The sequence below is a fragment of the Crocodylus siamensis genome, chromosome 4 (genome assembly GCF_052110815.1).
Source record: "Crocodylus siamensis isolate JL-2025a chromosome 4, ASM5211081v1, whole genome shotgun sequence".
Taxonomy (NCBI): domain Eukaryota; kingdom Metazoa; phylum Chordata; order Crocodylia; family Crocodylidae; genus Crocodylus; species Crocodylus siamensis.
This window is the reverse complement of record NC_143398.1, coordinates 150,465,743-150,486,650: the sequence shown is the minus strand read 5'-3', so window position 1 is coordinate 150,486,650 and position 20,908 is coordinate 150,465,743. Positions and strand designations below refer to the sequence as shown.

The 20,908-nt window shown below is 41.5% G+C and overlaps 1 protein-coding gene across 2 annotated transcripts in view; it reads right to left on the bottom strand.

Moving 5' to 3' along the window:
• Positions 1 to 248: 248 nt before the first annotated feature.
• TLK2 (tousled like kinase 2) overlaps positions 249 to 20,908 on the bottom strand; it is a 64,990-nt gene continuing 44,330 nt past the window's right edge. For both annotated transcript variants that reach the window (XM_090044141.1, XM_090044140.1), the window contains exons 13-22: positions 19,226 to 19,292; positions 13,851 to 13,948; positions 12,323 to 12,404; positions 10,693 to 10,784; positions 9,755 to 9,844; positions 8,665 to 8,834; positions 6,961 to 7,099; positions 4,712 to 4,823; positions 4,028 to 4,135; positions 249 to 2,809 (exon numbers count right to left, since the gene is read on the bottom strand). In XM_090044141.1, the coding sequence (XP_089900267.1) occupies positions 2,636 to 2,809; positions 4,028 to 4,135; positions 4,712 to 4,823; positions 6,961 to 7,099; positions 8,665 to 8,834; positions 9,755 to 9,844; positions 10,693 to 10,784; positions 12,323 to 12,404; positions 13,851 to 13,948; positions 19,226 to 19,292 (1,132 nt within the window). In that variant the 3' untranslated portion in view covers positions 249 to 2,635. The remainder of the gene's footprint in view (positions 2,810 to 4,027; positions 4,136 to 4,711; positions 4,824 to 6,960; positions 7,100 to 8,664; positions 8,835 to 9,754; positions 9,845 to 10,692; positions 10,785 to 12,322; positions 12,405 to 13,850; positions 13,949 to 19,225; positions 19,293 to 20,908) is intronic.

The following is a 20,908-nucleotide window of genomic DNA, read 5'->3' as shown; positions in this document are numbered from 1 at the left end:
ATGCTGTATAAGCTGGGAAGGCCAGTCAGAGAGGATCACAGCTATTTAGCTCAATGTTTTCAACAATAGCTGGCTGAACCAGCGATCACCCTTTGATGCACAGGTATTTCCCACTGGTGTGAATGGAACCTGGCTGATATCAACATAACCCCATCGTCCATGTATTCATGACCCTCGTACACCCACTGCAGGCAAACCTCAAGCTAGCAATGACAAATGGTAAAAGCAAGAGAGGCAAGCAATTTGGTTTCTTAAAACTTATTTTAATATCCATGTCTCATCTGTTGGGTAGAGCCAAAACAGTCTGGCCTGGTTTAAGTTACAAATTCTTCAGACACTTTTCTTTTCAAGTAAATGAACAGTGTGGCAATAAGGGTCTGTTACTTGAAGTGAAGTGAAACCCATATTAACAAAAGCGTTGCAGCCAGAATTCTACCAGGGTTCTTTACTAGTTACTGCATTTAGCACTGGAAAAGGCTAATGCTGTCCACACACCCCACTATGGGTGTCGCACAGCAGGAATAAATGCATCCAACACAAAACTAGTCACACCCACAGAGATAGCACACACTTTGTCCAAAAGACAGTTGGACTGGAATATAAAAAACCCTTTTAGAATTCTCCTCTCTGTGGATAGAGACCAAATAATCAACTTCAACAAAACAGGATGAGAGATCAGATCTGCCTTGGCCTCACAGAGGTTGAACATGCTGCTCACTAACAAGTTAATTTCTAAAGAGAACAGCAGGGATGGAAAGGACTTAGAAATTATGGCTGAGCATTTAAAGATGCAGTATTTTGAATAGCACAAGAGCTTAAACACCATGCTAATCCAGCTGCAAATGAATGCATCAGATTAAAGCCTGGGAGTCATTAAAAAAAAGGTCAGAGCAGCAGCAGAATTTTGAACTTTCCCACATTGCCAGTTTAATTTTGACAGGCTACTTAGTGCTTCAGCTACCCTTAGTTCCTGGAGGGCTTTGTTGACCGTGGCTTGCGATAAGGCAAACAAGTGACAGTTCTCCTAGAAAGCACACATCAGAAAATGTGGATCGCCGCAGGAACTCCAATCAAGTACGCAATGCCTAAGACAATGCATATGTGTGCGTGCACACACATGCACGCATTGAGAAGCAATCCTGAAGGCGCTGCATAGAAAAAATAATCCACAACAACAGGGAGTTTGGTATTGAAGAAAGTTCACATTACACAATCTCTTAAATTGTGGTAATGTACTACTCGGTTCCCTCCTTTCCCCTACAGGCTTTTAACTGAATGCTGCACCTTTAAATATCTCTGGCTAAAAACCCTTGCCACATATGTTAAGAACATTCCAACCTGGCTGCCACATGTTCAAGTGGGTTTTCTTTGTTTGGTTTTTTTTTTGGTTTTCGGTTTAAGGGGCAGGGCAGCACTAGTAGTTGACTCCCTGTTAACAGCAGGATGGCAAAGGCCAAAAGGGGTAGGATACCTCAAGCAGAATTAGAAGTCATCAGTTTTGAAAGAAAAATCATTAGGGGAGGGAAAATGTTTCCCTGCCAAGTCACCTAACTGAGGAGAGCACACAAGTCTTCATACTTCAGGTTTTAATAATGTTAACATGATATGTACAGACTGTGTGAGCACAGAGAGAGATCACACACAAGAACCACCGAGCGCAGCATCTGGATTCCTTCCCATTTGCTTCCTGTATTTTGACTATTCAACAGAACCAATGCTCACAGGAGTGGAGAGCACCACATGAATAGACCAACCTTTATTTAAAAAAAAAAAAAAGAAACAGCACTTCAAAAATAAATTAAAAAAGGGACAACTGTTGAGTGAGAAAGCTGTGAAGCAGCAGCTGAAAACCTAAGGGTGCTCCAACTTGCAGTTTATCTGATGGCAAGAGATCTAAAGAGGCCTATTTTCCTCTTTGCTTATCGCCCTCCCTCCCCCCCACCCAAAAAAGGGCAGATTACTTAAGAGGTCACATCAAGGAATGAGTGCTGCCACATACTTGCTAATATGGGTTTCACTTTATGACCAGAAAACTGTTTTCTTTCAAAAAATTGTTACTTTTTTTTAAAAAATTGAAATTAATTAGGGGTAAAACACTAACTCTAGTGCCAAGAACAGGCAGGATCAACTTTTTTCCCCTCCAAAGGGCAAAGAGTCATATACCATCCCCAGCTGAACCTTGGTGCTTCGAGCTTTTCAGGAGATGTTACCTAAACTTTATTAAAAGAAAAGAACAATGTTTAAATATCAACACTGGACTAGCCCAGTCTTTTTCCAAAGTCCACATTCTTCATCTGAAGCACACATTGCCTCATGGATTCCCGAAGTCTGCGTGTTCAGAAATTCACAGTACATGGAACCATATTTTCCCCTTCTCTCAGAGCAGCCATCCTTTGTGGTCATTGACTGAATAAACCTCAAGCCACCTCTTATCCACATGGCTTGGACTAAGATGCTGAAGGTTTTCTTGATGAGAATTGATGTCGTCATGCTCCATGGATGGAAAAAAGCAAGAGAAAAAAAACCACCTGTTACAGGTTTCTTGAGACCCTTGCAGATTTCCTCTATTCCAAAATTGTTTCTGAAAGTCTTTTTGCCGGCATCTTGAGCAATTTTTGGCCTATTATTCTGTCTCTCAGTTTGAAGAGCTGTTATTGGATGATCCAGAGGTTGAAGCAATTGCAGCTCCAGCTGGGCTGCTTGTGGATACAGATTTGCGGATGTGAGGCAGCAAGTATGGATCACAGGCCAGTTGCTGGACATCTATCCGATCCTCTTTTCGATAGGCCAGGCAACGTCTGATAAATGCCTGCAAACGTCCCCCAAAGGTAGAATAAGATTTAGGAGGTGGAAGGGGTTAGAGAAAAGTTCTCTTTAATTGTTCTTTGCGACAACCCTAGAAACTTAAATTCTTCATTAAATGACCAAATGGGTATTTCCATCACCTTCCCACTACCTCAAACATCTCAACCCAAGGAGAGAGGAATCAAAACTGCAAACTTTGGTCAATTCAATCCTCAGCCATACTGCCTTACTGAGCAGATTTCCACAAAGAGGAAATCAATAGGACTTTTGGGGATGCAGGCATTCATGTCAGAATAATGCACTGAAGAATCAGTCTGGGTTTTGGAAAAGGCTGAAAGGATGAACCTGCCCAGACAGGTGAGGAAAAGGAATATTTTTGTATGAGGCATGCTGTAAGCTAATGGCTCCCTTTTTGAATGATTATTTAGCTGTGCTGGGCTTTTGCTATGATATGCCCAGGGCCTCTACAGCTTTCTGTTACCATTTGCTGTACACTATAATGCAAGCCAAAGAGGGAGACTCGAACAGAGATAAGCCCAGTGCTAAAACCTAAACCTGAAATAAAATGCAGGTCACATTTTGAACCAAAGTTCTGTCACCCCCAAATATAAAGTAAAACTCACCCAACACAACAGGATTGTTTTTCTCATTATTAGCTAAGTTTCAGTAACCACTTTATGAATGTTAGTGTGAGAATAGACAAGGGGTTTGGTTTGGGGCTGTGAGTTTGAGACCATAAAAAAATATTGCTGCTTAGTGGCGTGGAGGAGAATATAATTTATCTCCTGGATACCTCTTCCAGCTAGACTGCAGGAACACAGATCTAGCCATGCCAGTAAGACCACAGAGATGGAAAAGTCTGTGTGCAACACTTGAAATCTCATTTTAGTCCGGAGATCAGTCTTCCACTGGTCACTGATAGCCACTGCATTTCACCAATGACACCAATGACACTGAGCAATGCCAAAGAACAAAACTGGTCTTCCATGTCTATAGGACAGGACTTAAGATTGTAGGAGACCTCCTATTTAAGAAGAACCAAAGAAAGAAACTAAGAAGGTGTTCACTCAATGGTTCTTTGAGGCTAGGCATTTCAGTGCAAAGATTTAAATTGGTGAGATTCACAGATGAACTAGTGCTTTCAGTAATTGGGGGTGGGGGTTTCAGTGGGGAAGAGAAAAGACCACACTGTGTGCATCAGGCTTCCCACAGAGATATTTACCTTTGCTTCTGGTGTGACTACTGGCTTTGGAGGGAACTGTACCTCTGTAGCTTTAAGAATTGTGTTCTCCTGCAGAATGTCTTGTTGTGACTGGTTGTGGCCAAAGGGCTATAAAAGAAGGACAGATAATTGTGAAGAAGTTGGCAACCTGCCATAACAAAGCTATTCTTAGATCAGTAGCTTTTCTAGTTACGCTGCACGCACCAGAGTGATGGGAAGATATGATAGAACTGCTTGGATTAGCAGAACATTATTAACATGGACTGCCTTAGGACTGCATCCAGTGTCTCCCCTGTTTAAAAGACGGTGGGAACTCTATTTGCTTAGACCTACTGGGTCATTTCCAATCTTTGTATGAAAAGGCTTTCACCCCACAAAGACGGTTACTGATTTCAACTCTGAGGCTTCTAGTTCTTCCCTGGCAAAAATCAACTCAACTTTCAACATGCATCTTTTCTTGCTCTTTGCTCCCCAACTACTGAGACTGTTAAGCAGTAGCACGCTTAGCAGTCAACCAGCACTGCAAACGCGGAGCAGTCTGAAATCACATACAGAATGGTTTTCTTTTTGATGTGTATTATGCCATGAAGATACCAAATAACATGGCTGGCCTTTAGAAACCATGTCCCCGACAAGGAACGGGAAGGGATGTTCGGTAGGAAAGAGTTTAAATGCTCTTCTCACCTTTCTGCCATACAGACATTGGTAGAAGATAACTCCCACTGACCAGACATCAACTTTGTTTGAAATCTTTGGAGGTTCCTTTCCAACCACAAAACACTCTGGTGGCAAATACCTGATTGAAAGGAGGAAGGTAAGATGTTCAGTAAGGTGTCCAGATTTTTCTGCCATATCACTTTCACAAGAAGAGGATGACCCAGTGATTTGGGCCCCAGTGTCAGTCTGAGCTTTGACTTAGTTCACCATTAATTTCCATGCATCTCTGGCCAAGTGATTTCCAGGCTGTTACTTCCCTAAACAAGGGCCCACAAGACTTAAGTGGGGTCCTTAGATTTTTCCACCTTCCCTCCCTTTTATCTTAAGTACTCTTCTACAGACAGAAGATAACCTGCCATCATGCAGTCCAGCTGAAGCTGCTAGGAAATGGTCTTGTGGCAGCCTGATGGTTTTCCTGGACAAGAGGAATTTGTACCACTAGAAATCAATTGGTATAATGATGCCACCATGAACCTCTAATACTGGTATACACTGCAAAACCTACTTGATATCAGTGCATCTGTGCTACAGAAAAAGCCCAAGAGAATTCAGTAGAGAGTTCCTAAGCTCCCACTTTACTAAGAAATGGCCCAAAGACTGCTTTGAATCTTCTACAATAACATGCTGCCACCAAGCTTTGGAATGACTATATTCACTTTGAAGGGCTAGCTATCTGAAACTATTAAAATACACAAGCAATTTACTGGGGGCAGACATGGGGTGGGGCTTTACCACTCTTTAATTCCTTCATGGTAAACGCATGTTCTTACCCAGGGTAAGTGGATGCTGAACTGCAGCAGTCTGAGACTCAATGAAAGAGAAGCAAGAGTGTTCACAAAGTAATCTAAGAGCAGCTGATGTGCAGTGAAGCACTGTCTCCCTCCTGCCACACAGTAAGTTGCCTGTCCACTTGTTTCACTACGTGAACACACAAAACTTTAATTTTGCCACTCTCAGTACATGGCTAGCATAGTGTGAGCAGGTGTGAAAAGTTTCTTCACACATCTTTATCAATGCAATTCATTGCTTACTTTTCTGCTCCATCACTGCTTGCTTCTAACAGAACTAAACAGTTCCTAGTGTGCGCTTCTTCAGTGCCATGCTAACACAGTAAACCAGTTCTCAAGTGTAGCCTGCTGCTCTAACCTATAGCACCGCTCCAATTTAAACTGGTACATACAGAAGGGGGTTTATGACCTCAGCTACACATCTCAGCTCTTTTAACAGACTGCCAGCCCGCTAAGGGGAAGATTTGGGCTTTTGTTGTCTATTTTAGTGAACAGCTGAAGTTTTTTCATTGGAGCAGTTTAACTACAGTTACACACAGCAGGACAGCCTCACTTCTTCGTAAGTGTGAAAACTGGCATTTGCTGTCCAAGCTGTTTTAATATCAATGTCACAATGGAAACATCCAGCTAAAGTGCACATTGTTAAAAATAGTGTTTGATGCTGTCTCTTAAAGAAACTTGGTTTTGCTGAGACTGGAGTGAATTTTTGAAGAGCACAAAGCCACAACACAGGAGTTTCTACAGGGCATGCCTGCTCAATCTGTTGGGATGAGACACCGCATAAAATAACCACTGTGGTTACACACAGCATAAAATACAATTTCTGCCTTCGCACTCAGTAGTTCTTACTGCATACCCTAGCCTCAGTGTGAAGGCTGATGCAACAGGCACTATATTCCCAAAACTGTTTTTTTTATGTGACACTTGCAGTGCCAAAGTTATGGTCGTGCGTGACACTGAAAGTGTTGCACTTTTCACAGTAGGACCATTAACCTTAAAATGTGCCAGTAGTCTCAATCCATTTTCAAATGTATGGGATTTTTCCATTCCAGCCCCAAATGGCTTGTTAAAATCATTATGCACTAGTTTGATGCTACCAAGTTCCATCCTGATCTGGCTGCATTTAATCACTGGCAGCATATGCAGTTTGTAGTCTTCTGATCAGGCCCCACTGGATAAGAGGTAACCTTACACATGAATAAATATTAACCCCCTGGAAATTATATGGCTGCCAGCATAGAAACAGACGTCATGCGACTTTCAAGAGTGTCCTCAAGGACCTCACTGTTGTACAAGGAAGGACCACACACAAGGGCTAACAAAGGCACATGTACAAAAGTGGACTCCAGTTCTGACCACTGGGATTTTAATACTTATTTGTAAATTTTCTAAAATTTTGACTTGACACTTGCCCCAAGTGACACTTACCAGTAAGTACCAGCTCCCTGTGATGTCAGCTCCATACCATCAACAGAATTGTAACTGTCATCATCCATGATCTTGGAAAGCCCAAAATCTGTTATTTTTATCTCTCCACATGCTGTACCATTGACTAAAAGAATGTTGCCTAGAAGAGGAAGACAACAATTTCTTAGAAACATCCATTAGGGAAAAGGGAAAGAAAAAGCAGTACTGGAACTGCAGCAGCATGTAGTGTGTTAAACAATGGACAACACTGCCAGATTGCACAAAAAACCGAAGCAAACGGTAGACTGGGAAAAATGTTAGAACTCTCAAAGTACAGCACAGCCCGGAGAGAATCAGGACTCCCTAAAACACAGCAAAGAGCCAGGAACCTGCCTTCCAGCCTCAAGTGAGTTGCTGGCTTTGCATTTTTTGCCCGTCTCTCAGCTCTACACTGGCCTCCCAAACCAAAATCCAGTCTCCTTGTTTTTTCTGGCTTCAAAGTGGGGTCAGAACAAAAAAAGACTGGTTGTTTTGGTAGTACAGGTCAGGGAAAGACAACAGCTCTCCTCTTCCTGTTGCCAATGCCTCCCACTCCCCTATTTTGCCCAGAAATCCTAACATGCTCTGATGTTTCAGAAGTCAGAAATTAATCTCCAAGGCACAGAGCTCCTCGGTGGCCTTCACAAGTACTCAGTTTATTAGCAAGATATTTTCTCTATTAGCTGTAGGGATTTAAGAATTACCTCTAAGGACTAAATGAACATGCATTTTACAATCTGACTTTTGCTTCATTTTTCAAGCAGAATTACCTGTAATGGCTGTAGACCAAACTACAAGTTCAAATGCCTTTTAGTGAGCCTATACTATTACACAGTAGTTTGGGAAAAGTGAGAACAGGCACACAAAAAAACCCCAACCTAGTGCAACAGCACCACCTACTGTATTAGTATCATGAATCCATATAGGAAGTAACGGCAGATAAAAGCTGTACAATGCTGATGAAACGTCACAGTAAGCAGCAAAAACAGTTAAAAACTGCTCTCCAGCCCAATTAAATGCGTGGCTGAGTTTCACCCAGCATATGCCTACTCAAAAGGGAGAGACAGAAATGGGATGTCTTACTATTACTACCCTCGCCTACATGGCACACAAGGAGATGGAAGCTTTTGCAGCAATGTGCATGGCATATGTCTGGTATACTGGGTGTTGGTGAATCTGGAAGTTCAAACCTTTGAGATCACTCTGACCTGTTACATTAACCTAACAGCTGGGAACCCTGAAAAAATAATAAAAGACCAAGATTTTCCAGAGTAGATTTTACTGCTATTTACTTAAGCATCAAGCAGGCAGAGAGAATGTGTATGCACATACATGCACACGAAGATGAACAAGCCCACCACTAATGGCTATAGCAGGAAGGACATCCAGAATACAGAGAACTCAATACAGGCATGTGGTAATTCAAAGGCTTGCCCAGACCAGGAGACTTCCTTTTTCTAGAACTGTACTTCTTTTAATGCTCCGGCTTCATCTCCAACTCCAGGAGCTGGTAACTACTTCAGAGCAGAGTCATCCTACTCCACAAGATAAGCTCCCAGGTTTAGAAAGGGTCTCAGTAGGCCTGTCAGCTTCCCAGCTTTGATGGATATGGATTTTCCATAGATGTTCAAAGAGGCTAACTAGTCATAACAGGGTAGAAGCATGCCACTTAGCAGCATAACATACCTGGTTTAAGGTCATAGTGTATGATGGGTGGTTTGATTTCATTTAAGTATTTTAAAGCATTCACAATCTGCATGATAATGGACCGTGCCTCTTTCTCTGACATTAACTTGTGCTGTTTCAGATAGAAATCCAAGTCATTTCCCTCACAGTATTCTAAAACTGTACAAAACCTGAAGGCAAAACAATAATTAAAAGAAGTCAGCTTAAAGAAAAAAACATTTTACATTTACAATTGCATCTAATTCTAAAGTCTCAGGTATTTATCTCTTTCAACCCACCTCTACAAAAACATACAGAAAGATCAGGTTCACATGCACTTATACCAAGTTTATCCTGGTGCAGTTAAATGTCCTTTCACAGCAAAATTAAAAAGCTTTCCAAAAACTGCAAAATGAATTCAATTGTCTATATATTCTTGATCATGAAAGTCCCCTTATGGCATGTTACTTAGGCACAAAATAAATCAGAGCCAAGATGTGATGAACAATAGGTATAAGCAGAGCTGTTCCTAGGGGTGTGAGGAGTAGGGCATATCGGCCTGAGCAGGGCCAGAGGGTGGCAAGCGGCCAGAGCGTGGAGCTGGCAGTGCACAGCAGGGCCTGTATGGCCCTGTCTGTGGGACCCCCAAAGCACAGGACCCAGGCTGGTCACCCTGATTTGTCCCTCCTGGGATGGCCCTAGGTATAAGAACTCAGGAACATAATGGCTCTAACAGGCAAGATAAATGGCCTGTCTAGATCTGGTCTCCAACAGGAGCCAATAACAAAGATTCAGAGTAAGATGCCATGAAACCCATTGTGGGCTACTATGAATAGGCTGCCTACAAGGGAAGCTTCTTTGCAGTCCCTGTCAGTCAGTCCCTCCAGGCTGACCTGAAGCACAAGAGTCCTTTATACATTTGCTAGCCTTTCTGTAACTGGGTACTCTCATTAAAGATACCACTGCTTTTTAGTAATCCCTAAATCATGTCCAAATATAATGTGGCATATATCCAAAGGTGAAAAGTTCCCTATGGCTAGGTCACTAAGCTTGGTTGGAGCGATATAGAGAGGCAAACTGGTCAAATGCAGTCAAAAGGTATATCACTTACGAGTCAGTATCCAGTGAAAAGTAGTCATATAGCTTAACTATTCGAGGATGATCCAGTTCTTTGTGAATTCTGTACTCTCTACATGCATGTCTGGAAATAAAATACCAGAAGGCATTAGCAATACCAGCAGTAAATACTTTTGCTATCATTTAGCTCTGCATATACAGCATCTCAGTTTAGTTCTCAGAATGTTTCAAGTTGAAACACAAGCTCATTTACACTACTTAGATAGCGTAAGACAAGACACCTAAGAATTGCTCATAACAATCCTCGAAAACCAACCAATCTGAGTGTGATATGAGCACTAGCAGTACTGCAGAATAACTAATGCTATTTAATGGTTCTGCTAGCCAAGATAAAAATAACCTCACAACAAAGAGCAAGACAGACAAATATAAAAGGCAGTAAGTTCTAGAGAAGGATGCAGGAGTCTAACCCACTGCATTAAGACGCAAGTTTTACCAAATGCTCATGGTTTTTTGTACCTACATACACATGTTCCCAATCAGTTGCCCTAAAATATTCAATAAAGAAGAGAGGGCAGCTTTTGGAAAGCACATTCCAAATGAGCACATCTGGGGTGTTGAGAACAAACTTGTTCTCTGCATGGAGTGACAGCCAGATGTTCTGAAGAGTAGTGCACTTATGTGTTCACTTCACGACATTACTCATGATTTAGAGCACAGCAGCACACCAGCAGTTTGCAAACACTCGCTCTTTTTTTTGTTGTTGTTGCACATTACAGGCATTTCTAAGATGCCCACAACTTTTATATACAGATACCAAGGTGGAAAGTGACTTTGCAAGTGGGAGGAAAGGGAGGAAAAGGAGAATGCTATGCAGCTTCCATAGATAGCAAACAGTTTCCATTAGCATGTGGAGATAGCAGAACTTCACTATTACTGTAAGCCAGCCTTCTGCTTGACAGCACCACTTACTTGTGGTAATTCTCTTTCTTCTCATCTCTCCAATTTTTATTTAACTGGTGAATTTTCACAGCTACGTATCTCTGTTCTGTTAAATCAAATGCCTAAAAGGTGAAGAGGGGAGGACAAAGTCAAAATTTCAAGACAATCCTACAAATGCAAACAAGAGATTCACACCACTTCCAGTCCAGGGCATCAGTATTACAACAAACAGACAAACAAGAAATGGCATTAGAGAAATAAAGTTAATTAATGCAACAAGCTATTTTAGAACGCGATTTTAAAAAATCTCTCTTTCAATTTACCTGTTGATAAGCTGGTGTACAATACACACTGTACCTGTGACTGCAACACTGATCTAGCCAGTAAAAGCTACATTCAGATCACAAAGACCAAACAACAAGAGTAACTTTATATCACTGGATTAGATTTGAATTGAGAGAAAGGTCTTGCCACTATTTCCTTAAACCCTTAAATGGCTTTGCTGGACTTAATTATAAATCTATTTTTATTTTATATTTAAATATTTTTTTGAAAACTCTTATTAAATAAAATGTCTTGTCTTTGTGACAATCCGCCCAAGAGCCATATACAAAGTCATGGGATCTGGCCCATGAGGAGACAGTAGCTCTGGCTGCTGGGTCGTGCTGGACACATCCCAGCCTGTTCTGCAGCTTATGCCAGTTCCTACCCCGTGCACCCAAAGCAGCAGTGGGTGGGTGCCCAGGTCTGCAGCTGACACTGCTGCATCAGTTGCAGTCCTGGCCAGTAGCCACAATCCCTGCTGGGAACTTGAGACAGAGAAAGGGAGAGAATGTGGTCCATGAGAGGACACTAAAACCTTTAAGTGGCCCTCCAGCTAAAATAACTGCCCACCCCACTCCTAACCCTCAAAGGCAGAAACTGGCTTAATATCTGACATATAAAATGTAATAACCCTTTTAAAAAAAGTGTTAATACTACACCACTCTTAGGTATTTTTGTTAGCCATCAGAGTTCATACAGTTACCTTTAGTTAATTTAATTTAAACATTATTTATGTACTACTAGAGTACATATAGTTAGTATTGAGGATGCAGGTGCTTGAAGTTATTAATCTTTAAGCAGTTTAACCTGCTCCAAATACTATGCATCTTGATTTTGCAAAAAATATCTGGCATGTACATAATCTTGACTTACAAGGAAGCAAGGAGATTACTCAATGTGTGTAAGGCTTCCTAACTATCAATGGCTTAAGAAATGAAGGCTATGCCACCTAACACTGCAGCATCCCCCTCCCCAGCTTACAAAAAAATGTTAGATTCACAATCTCATTGTAATGTAACTATGTTAAATATACCAAAAATATCTTTAACACCTGTTTAGGTTTGAGGAATAGCTGTATAATGTCATTGTTCTAATCACACTTGCAGATGCCAGTGTAAAAATTCCTATAACATTTTCTTCAAAAACTTTAACTTATGAAAATCAGAGCAGTAACTAAATAGCAAGCCTGTTGACTAATCAAATCCAGATGTGTCATGTGTCTCTACCTCCCTTCCTCCACATCCACACACCATTTGAGAAAACAAGTGTCAGATTTTGCTTACTGCAGCATTTCATCAGACTCAAATACAGAAACTGATTAACTCTTCAGACTTACCTTATATACTTCACTGAAACCTCCTCTACCCAGAAGATGTAGCAACAAATATCTATCATTTAGCGTTGGGTGGTCTTTAAATCTGGAGAGGATGACATAGTTTTAATCAACACCAACAAAGGCAAGTGCCATCAATACACTGCAACTGATTACAGCTATTACATAGCTTAGAGCAGAGGTGGGCAAAATATGGCCCGCATCCAGCCCACCAGGCTATTCTGCGGGGCACCTACAAATTTCAGAAGATGAATATTCATCTGCTCCAGGCTCTCTGTCAGCTGACACGAGCCAAGGGCAGCAGGAGCCAGGAAAACTAGCAGGAGTCAGGAGAAAAGCCAGCCTGGTCCTCCCTGCTTCTCCCCACCCCAAGTCTCTGCCTGCCAGAGCTGTCCCTCCACGTGGCTGCTCCAGCACCACGTGGTCCCCAGCTGTATCGCTAGATCGTAGGAGCACAGGGCCATACTGGTACCCCAGGGCCAGGAGAGAGAGCGGGGTTTGTGTGCGTGTGTCCATGCAATGAGGGAGGGGGAGACAGAGAGACCAATAAGGGAAGGGTGGGGGGAAGGGGAGGAGGGAAGAGAGAGAACTGAGCAAAGCAGAGTGCGTGTGTGTGCGCGTGCGTACGCACGCACGCATGCACGCAATGAGAGAGGGAGAGGGTGCATGTGTTTGTAAAGTCCCACATGCACACCCCACCATACACAAGCACCCCCACCATGCACTGCCAAACAAGCAAACCCCCACACCCCCAAGTCACCCTCCTCCCCCACAAACCCCATACATACCCATACCCCACATGCTCCCCCCCTCCACAAACCTATCCACCCCCACACATCAATGGCCCCCCCCACAAACCTATACCCACTCCCTCATGCCGCCCATGCCCCCACAATATACAAGACTAAGGTTTCATTTTAAGCTATTGTGTAATCACCTCTATGTACACTACACAAAATGCATGTAAATCAGGACAAAAGTATTTTCTGAAATCAAATTAATGAATGCTGTAGATGTTTGATTTTTAAAAAATAATTTAATGTTTTTCTGGTTCCGAGATGACAAAGCCCCTTGCTGAAAGGAGTATTTCCAGGGGCAAGGGGAGGGGTTTCTAGTTCCAGCATGGTAACCAGGGGGCAGGGCACCTGTCAGGGGGCAGGGCTACCCATGCAGCCCTCAACAGCTTGTTAAAAAACTCAGCAAGAGGCCCTCTGCCCGAAATAATTGCCCATCCCTGGCTTACAGAGAGGACACTTTAATATTAAAGATTCAAAAGCATAATTAAGGATTTACCAGCGATTGTCATGAGGTTTGACCATTTCCCAATAATGCTGCAAATGCTTCCAAAATCAGGTATAAAATTCAACATTTGATTTGCAATGACTTCTAACCTGCCTTGATCTAAACACGAAATTCAAGTTCTTAAGCATGCTACACACTCACTACTAGAAGTAAGTGTCCTGTGATAATTTTAGCATTTCTTGAAAAGTTAACATTTGTTACTCCTGCCCCCATGCCACCCATTGCTTACTGTGAATTATCTTCATTGTGTATCCTTTTCAATTCCCTGATATGTAGATTTCTAACCCTTTCTAGCCGTTCCAGCTCTGCCTGGATCTCTGCTTCTTCCTGCATTAAAAAAAAAAAATACATCACTGCAAAGTTAACAGCTTAACTCAATTTATAGAAGTACAACTGGAACATCACCTGCGGATGCAGTTATTGCTCTTAGATGACCTGTTTGGCAGAATAAAGAATCATTAGCCAATTTCAAGCTAGTAGATAAAGGAGAAGCAGAGAGCTGGGAAATTTCACTCAGAACTGCTTCAATGGAAGCAGAGACATATTTTGTGATGTACTCTTCTTGAACGGGTATTTTAAGTGGCAGATATTTCATAGATTTCATAGACATTAGGGCTGGAAGGGACCTCGGAAGATCGAGTCCAGCCCCCTGCCCAAAGGGCAGGAAGTCAGCTGGGGTCATAGGATCTCAGCAAGATGAGCATCCAATTTACTCTTGAAGGTGTTCAATGCAGGTGCTTGAACCACCTCCGCTGGCAGGCTGTTCCAGACCTTGGGGGCTCGGACAGGAAAGAAATTCTTCCTTATGTCCAGCCCGAAACAGTCTTGCAGTAGTTAATAACTGCTCGACCTCGTCATCCCTTGGTGTGCTCTGCTGAACAAATGGTCCCCCAGATACTGGTGGTCACCCTGATAAACTTGTAGGTGGCCATCAGATCACCCCTGAGCCTACGCTTTTCCAGGCTAAAGAGCTCCATAGCTCTCAGCCTGTAGTCATAAGGTCTGTTTTCCTGCCCTCTGATCATGCGCACGACTCTCCATTCAAGCTTCTCCACATCCTTTTTGAATTGTGGGGCCCAAAACTGAATGCAGTACTCCAGCTGTGGCCTCACCAAGGCAGAGTACATGGGCAAAATGACGACCTGGGATTTGCCGCTGTGTTGCCTGCCACCCCCCCAGTCTGCTACATGCTGCACACAGAGGCTACCAGTCAGGGTGGATCCCATTTAAATCAAATCAATTTAAAGCATGACTTCAATCACTGATCAGGAAGCTTTAGTTTAATCATTGTTGTCTACAAAAAGTGCATTCTTGTTGTTTGATATAACTTTAATACATATTATTCACAACTGAGATGTAGAGGTTTTGTTTTTAGAAGGTACACACTATACATTTTAAAGCAACAATCTATTTTGGTATTTTTCAGATTAATTTTGCAGCTACATCAGAAAACTGAATTATGATTTGGTTATTTTATTTACCAAAGCTAATTGAAGCAGATACTTATGAAGTCACTGGGAGGTGAACTATCTCCAATTCGCTAGACTGATCATGGATATTTGGAGGACATTTTTGCCATGCTGTATTAGGAGGACATCAAATCAGCACTGCAGCCATGTGTTATTATTTTGGGGCTTTCTTTTAGATTTCTTCTTGTCTTTGATTTCTTCTTTTACGGCCTGGCAAGCCTGCTGCCGTAATAGGTTTCCCTTCTATCATACCATTCCCTCACTAGAACTAAAATCAAATGGAGGGGATGTACTCAGAAACTTATTCTTCAAAACTTCTGGAATATTTTGCTCAAAATATTGCTTCTACTGCCCCTCTCTCCTTGCATTTATCTCCAGATTCCTACTCTTTGCCCAGATATACTCTACCCTCCACAATCCTCTATTCATTTAACTTTTTGAAACTTTGCACTTTTAGAGAGAGGTAAGGGCTTGACACTGTGTACACAGACTTGCAGAGAGACAATTGGGCTGATGGGTACGGAATCAGGTCTGTCCTCTCATCTCCATATACTGCAAGGAAGTTATCTTTGCAAACACAAATCCACAGTCTGACAACTGAGACTAAGCATCACAGAGATGCTTAATGGGATCTTCTAATCTGAGCACAGAGTCCCATTGGATACTAATCTATAGAGGAACCTCTGGGAACCCTATAAAAGACTGGGCCCCTAGTATAATCCATGGCCTGTTGTGACCTATAAAACACTTTTCTAAAAAGGTTACATGAATATGTGTCTCAAATAGTATATAATTAGAAGTTATAATCCCTATTTCATGACAATATCTTAGAACTTTAACGTATCTTAAATTAAAACTACCTTTATATAGGTTTGGTTTGGGGTTTTTTTAAAAGCATCTTTTAAAAAATGTAAGAATACAATTAAATAAAAAACCTGATTTAAATTTAAAAAAATCTGTGGGGTTTTTTGATATATTTTTTTAAATTGCTGATTTTCACATACTCTGCTACCTATGCTGCTCATGGCACGCGTGCCACAGGCTGGCTACCCACCCTTGGTCTATTCTATATACCACGACAGGATTTTCATTGTTTGGACAGGATTTCAAAGCTCAGGGAAAAGTGTGGGACTTAAGCTATACAATTCATTATGCATGGCTACAGAACTATCCCATTTGTTTTGAGATAATTAGCCATGTTAGGGTGAAGTCACACAAAGTAAGGCAGGGTGGCTTTTGCCTATGAAAGCTCATACCTCTCTAACCCATTTGTTTGGACTTCATCTTTTTTCATCTCAATTTTTGTTCTATTTTCAGGAACTAAGAATGAGCCAGTCACCAAAAGAAGAGAACAGTAAGCACAGCCCCAGGTAAGGCCACAGTCCCAGAACATTATTTCATGCTTATGAAGGTCAAGTTCCAAACGGACTCCTGTTTTGTGCTGCAGATTAAACACTGATGATAAATAGATCTGAGATTAGTCCATTTATAGACAGTGAAAGCTCTAGGGTAAGTAGAGCCTGGGCATTCTTAGGACTACATCATTTAATTCTGGTCACCGGTCTCTACTGCAGTCACTAAAGTGGCAGTAACTCTTATAGGCAAAGTATGATTCCCATTGCTGCTAGCATCACATGCCTGACCAACCTGAGTTCCTTCTATAAAGGAGACAGGCTTTGTGGATTGGGGGGAGAGCAGTGGATGTGATGCATCTTGACCTCAGCAAGGCTTTTGACACCGTTTTCCACAATATTCTCATTAGCAAGTTATGGAAATACAGACTAAACTAAAGTACTGTAATGCATGGATACATAACTGATTGCATCATTGTGCTCAATGAGTATTCTACCAAACAGGGCTCCCCAGGAATCTGTCTTGGGTCCAGTATTAACATTTTCATTAATTTGGATGATGATATCTAGTGCAAGCCTAGTGAATTTGTGGATAACACCAAATTAGGTGGAGTTGCAGATGCTCCCGAGGGCAGGGCTAGGATCCAGAATAACCTGGACAGACTGGAGAAATTATCCAAAAGTCAATAAGATAAGATTCAACAAGGGCAAATGCAAAGTCCTGCACTTGGGACAGAATAATTGCATACACAAATACAGATTAGGGAATGACTGGCTAGGCTGCAGTACTACAGAGAAGGACCTGGAGGTTACACAAGTTGAATATGACTCAACAGTGTGCTCCTGTAGAAAAAGAGACCAGTGGCATACTAGGTTGTAGCACTGCAAATCAAGGGAAGCAATTCTTTAGTTCTTTTCAGCACTGTCAAGGCTTCACCCAGAGTACTGTGTCCAGTTTTGGGCCCCATACTCCAAGAAAGATATGGACAAACTGGAAAGAGTACAGTGCAGAGCCACAGAAGTGATTAGGGACCTGGGAGGTAGGACTTATGAAAAATTACTGAAAGAGCTAGGGTTATTCAGTCTGGAGAAGACAAAACTTGGGGGAGGGGGGGAGAGGATTTGATAACAGTATTCAAATACTTGAAGGGCAATTAGAGAAAGGATGGAAATGTGCTTTTCTCCGTGGCTGTAGGGGACAGGACAAGGAAAAATGGCCTCAAGACACAGAAGAAAAATTCAGGTTGGAAATTAGGAGGAGCTTTCTGACTATGAGGGTGGCCAAGTCTTGGGCAGGCTACCTGGCAAAATTGTGGAATCTCCATCTTTGGAAATTTTCAAGATCAGGTTAGACGTAGACACTTGGCTAAGATGGTTTAGCCAGGGATGATCCTGCCTTAAGTGGGGGGCTGGACTAGATGACTATAACTGGGTGCACAGCTCTGGTTGCATAGTTCCAGGAGGTTCATGAGTAACAGCCTGCCTGTTCAAGAGACAAAGCCAGCTGGGGGATAATTGCTGGTCCCAGAGGAAGTTAAAAGCTCCAACTTCCAAGGAGGGGAACTGAGGGAAAAAGGAAGGCTGTATGGCTGAGGCGGCAGCTCAGAGCCGAGGTGCCCTCTCTATGTCTGAGGAAGGACTGCAGTGTGTGTGTTAATTCTTTACTATTTGTATATGCACTTGTTCTGTTATGGATGCTGGGGTTCTTGTGGGGACAACTTTGCCCCAGGAAAATAAAAGCTGAAACAACTTTATGAGGTCCCATCCAGCCCTACTTTCCTATGATCTTGTGATCAGTGGAAATAAGGGTAGGTGAAATGATCAAGCATAGAGAAAGGCATAAAATTCAGCCAAGGATATACAACTTGTTAAAGCAAAGTTCAGTTGCAGAAAACACACTGGAAGACAAGCTTCTGCAGACTCCAGCAACCCACCTGCACTAATCCTGTTTATTCCATAGGGGCTGAAAGGAAACTCTGAAAAGGAAGGTTTCCTCACGCCACAGCAATGTAACAAAATTCAGTAATGCTGGGTAAGTAGGACTGGGAGTTGGCCAAAAAATGAAGAATGTCCTTGTCTTAGTTTAGTTTTTGTTAACACAGTATCTGCCAGCTTTTTTTTTGTTAATTCAAGTTTTCAGAAAACATGCACACACTGTTGTAGTGATTAACAAATTAATAAGGAACCAAGCAATTACATAATACTTGTTTCACCTGCAGATAGAACATCTGCTGAAGCCAAGAAGATTGAAAAATGTACATCTGGTTACTAGCTATTAATTACCTGAAGTATCCAAAAGGTGCCCAACAATTACCTTACCCTTGTTCATAAAGCTGGTTGTTCTTTGTCATAGCAAAAATGTGCAGAAAGGCATGTTTATGAGTTTTATTTTATATTTAATTTTTTATCTTTTTATATATGCATCATAATTAATTTAATAATTTAGTGGCACCCAATATTTTAATTAATGCTTGGGGTCACGGACACCAGGAAAACTTTGTATTATAATACAGACGAGTGGGCTAGTTAAGCTGACAAACAGGGTTTTTCCTACCCTTTTAGTATCTTGCAGACCAGGAAAACCATAACTACATCAAACATATAGCCTCACTTACTGAAGCTATGAGCACCTTTTCCTTGACGTCTCTGCCCTCAGGAAATATGGTAATGGAACACTTATTTTTCAAACAAGTTACAATCACTTCTACATAGAGGCCTAATACTGTTCAAATGTACCTTAACCAATTGCTACTGAGAAGTTATTTTTGGAGAAATGGTCTTACCTTTTTAAGATGACCTAGTCGGAGTTTGAAGATTTCCTCCTGTTCATGATATTCAGCTAATGTTAACCTGTGTGAATGTAAATGTGATATCTGTGAGCTACATTTTAGAATGTATGTCTATTTTAAACAAACTCCTGAAAGGGAAATGAATCTTTAAATTCAGTCAATTTATAGTGGATGGAAAGTGTTCAGTGCATCCACACTGAAAACATACCCTTTATGTGATGGAAGGGAGCAATGCCTACCTGCATTCTTCAGGTTTGACAGATTGGTTGTAGCTGTCTTACATTGTATAAAATCTCTGTTACATTAGTTCATTACTTGACCTGCTGTGCTAGTTGAAATTGAAACCTAACTCATCAATAGCATGCGTTTCATACAATGAAGTTTTTTGTTTGGTCTTAAAAAAAGAAAACCAAAAGATACTGTAAATGTTTAATGTTGCAGAGACTTTCACTTTTTGAAAATGGAAATTATTCCAGTCCCTGCGACAGTATTACATCCAAACTGATTTGGGTCAAAAATTTCTGAGCATGTCCTATTTTGAGCAGAGACCAAGAACAGGGGGAGGGAGAGAAATAAGTGCAAAAGGAATTAAAGAAAAGTAATTAACCAAGGAAGTATAAAGTGCAACAAAAGCTCGAACTTAACTGAATCAGACATCACCACTGAGTACATTAATAAAGTCTGATGGGTCACTGTAAGGTTTAAGTTAAAAACTGAACTACTACACTGGTTTCTCCCATTACCACAAAGCAATGGGAGAGTAAAAGTATGGTATACTTGGGAATAGGTTAATTCTGAGTATTGCATACCAAGCCCATTATTTTCTTTAGGAATAAGATGCTCATATAACACTGTTTATAGTTCTTTGCTATATTTTTTTGTATCAAAAGAAAGGTCAGGCCATTCCTGTTGACAGTTTGTCTGTTAACAATACAGTCCCTGCATCACAGCAGTTATGCCTCTACAAGCAGGCAAGGGAAAAGAGCCCATCTTAAGGTTTGGTGCACTTAGCTGACTGCTTCATTGTCAACAAAATATTTTTTTTAATGTTGACAAAGACCATTTTTTAAAAAATAGGTTTTTAGTTTATTAGAACATCCACATTTTCAGCAAACTGTCATGAAATTGAAGGATCATTTACCAAAGAAGCTGTAAACAAACTGTTCAGGTACATTAGTATAGCTATTGCACATTAGCTAAAATAATGGCTTGAAGTGAGTTATATCAGTCTTCTAGACTAGCGTTTCTTAACCCAGGGGCTATGACCCAAAAGTTGGTGGCAAGAATATATGAAAGGTCATGAACAAACTTTAAATGTTTTTCTCTTTTAAAAGGAGAGGAAGTGTGGGAAACCATGGCTCTTCCCTTCCAAGTACGCAAGGGACTACTTGCCCCCCTACACCCCACACACACTGCCCCCTAGTCCCATACACCCACCTCCTGCTGCACACACTGTGGGGCTGGAGGCAGGAGCAGCAGGTCGGAAGTGAGGGGCACTGGGTTGGGACTAGCCACTGATGTTTACAAATGGGTCCCGGTACAAAAAAAAAAAAAATAAAAAAAAAAGAAGGTTAATAAGCACTGTTCTAGACCGTATACATGCTACTGGCAAGGAACAGACTAAGCTCAGACTATTACCTGCATGTGTATGAACACTGTACTACTAAATACTGTGAA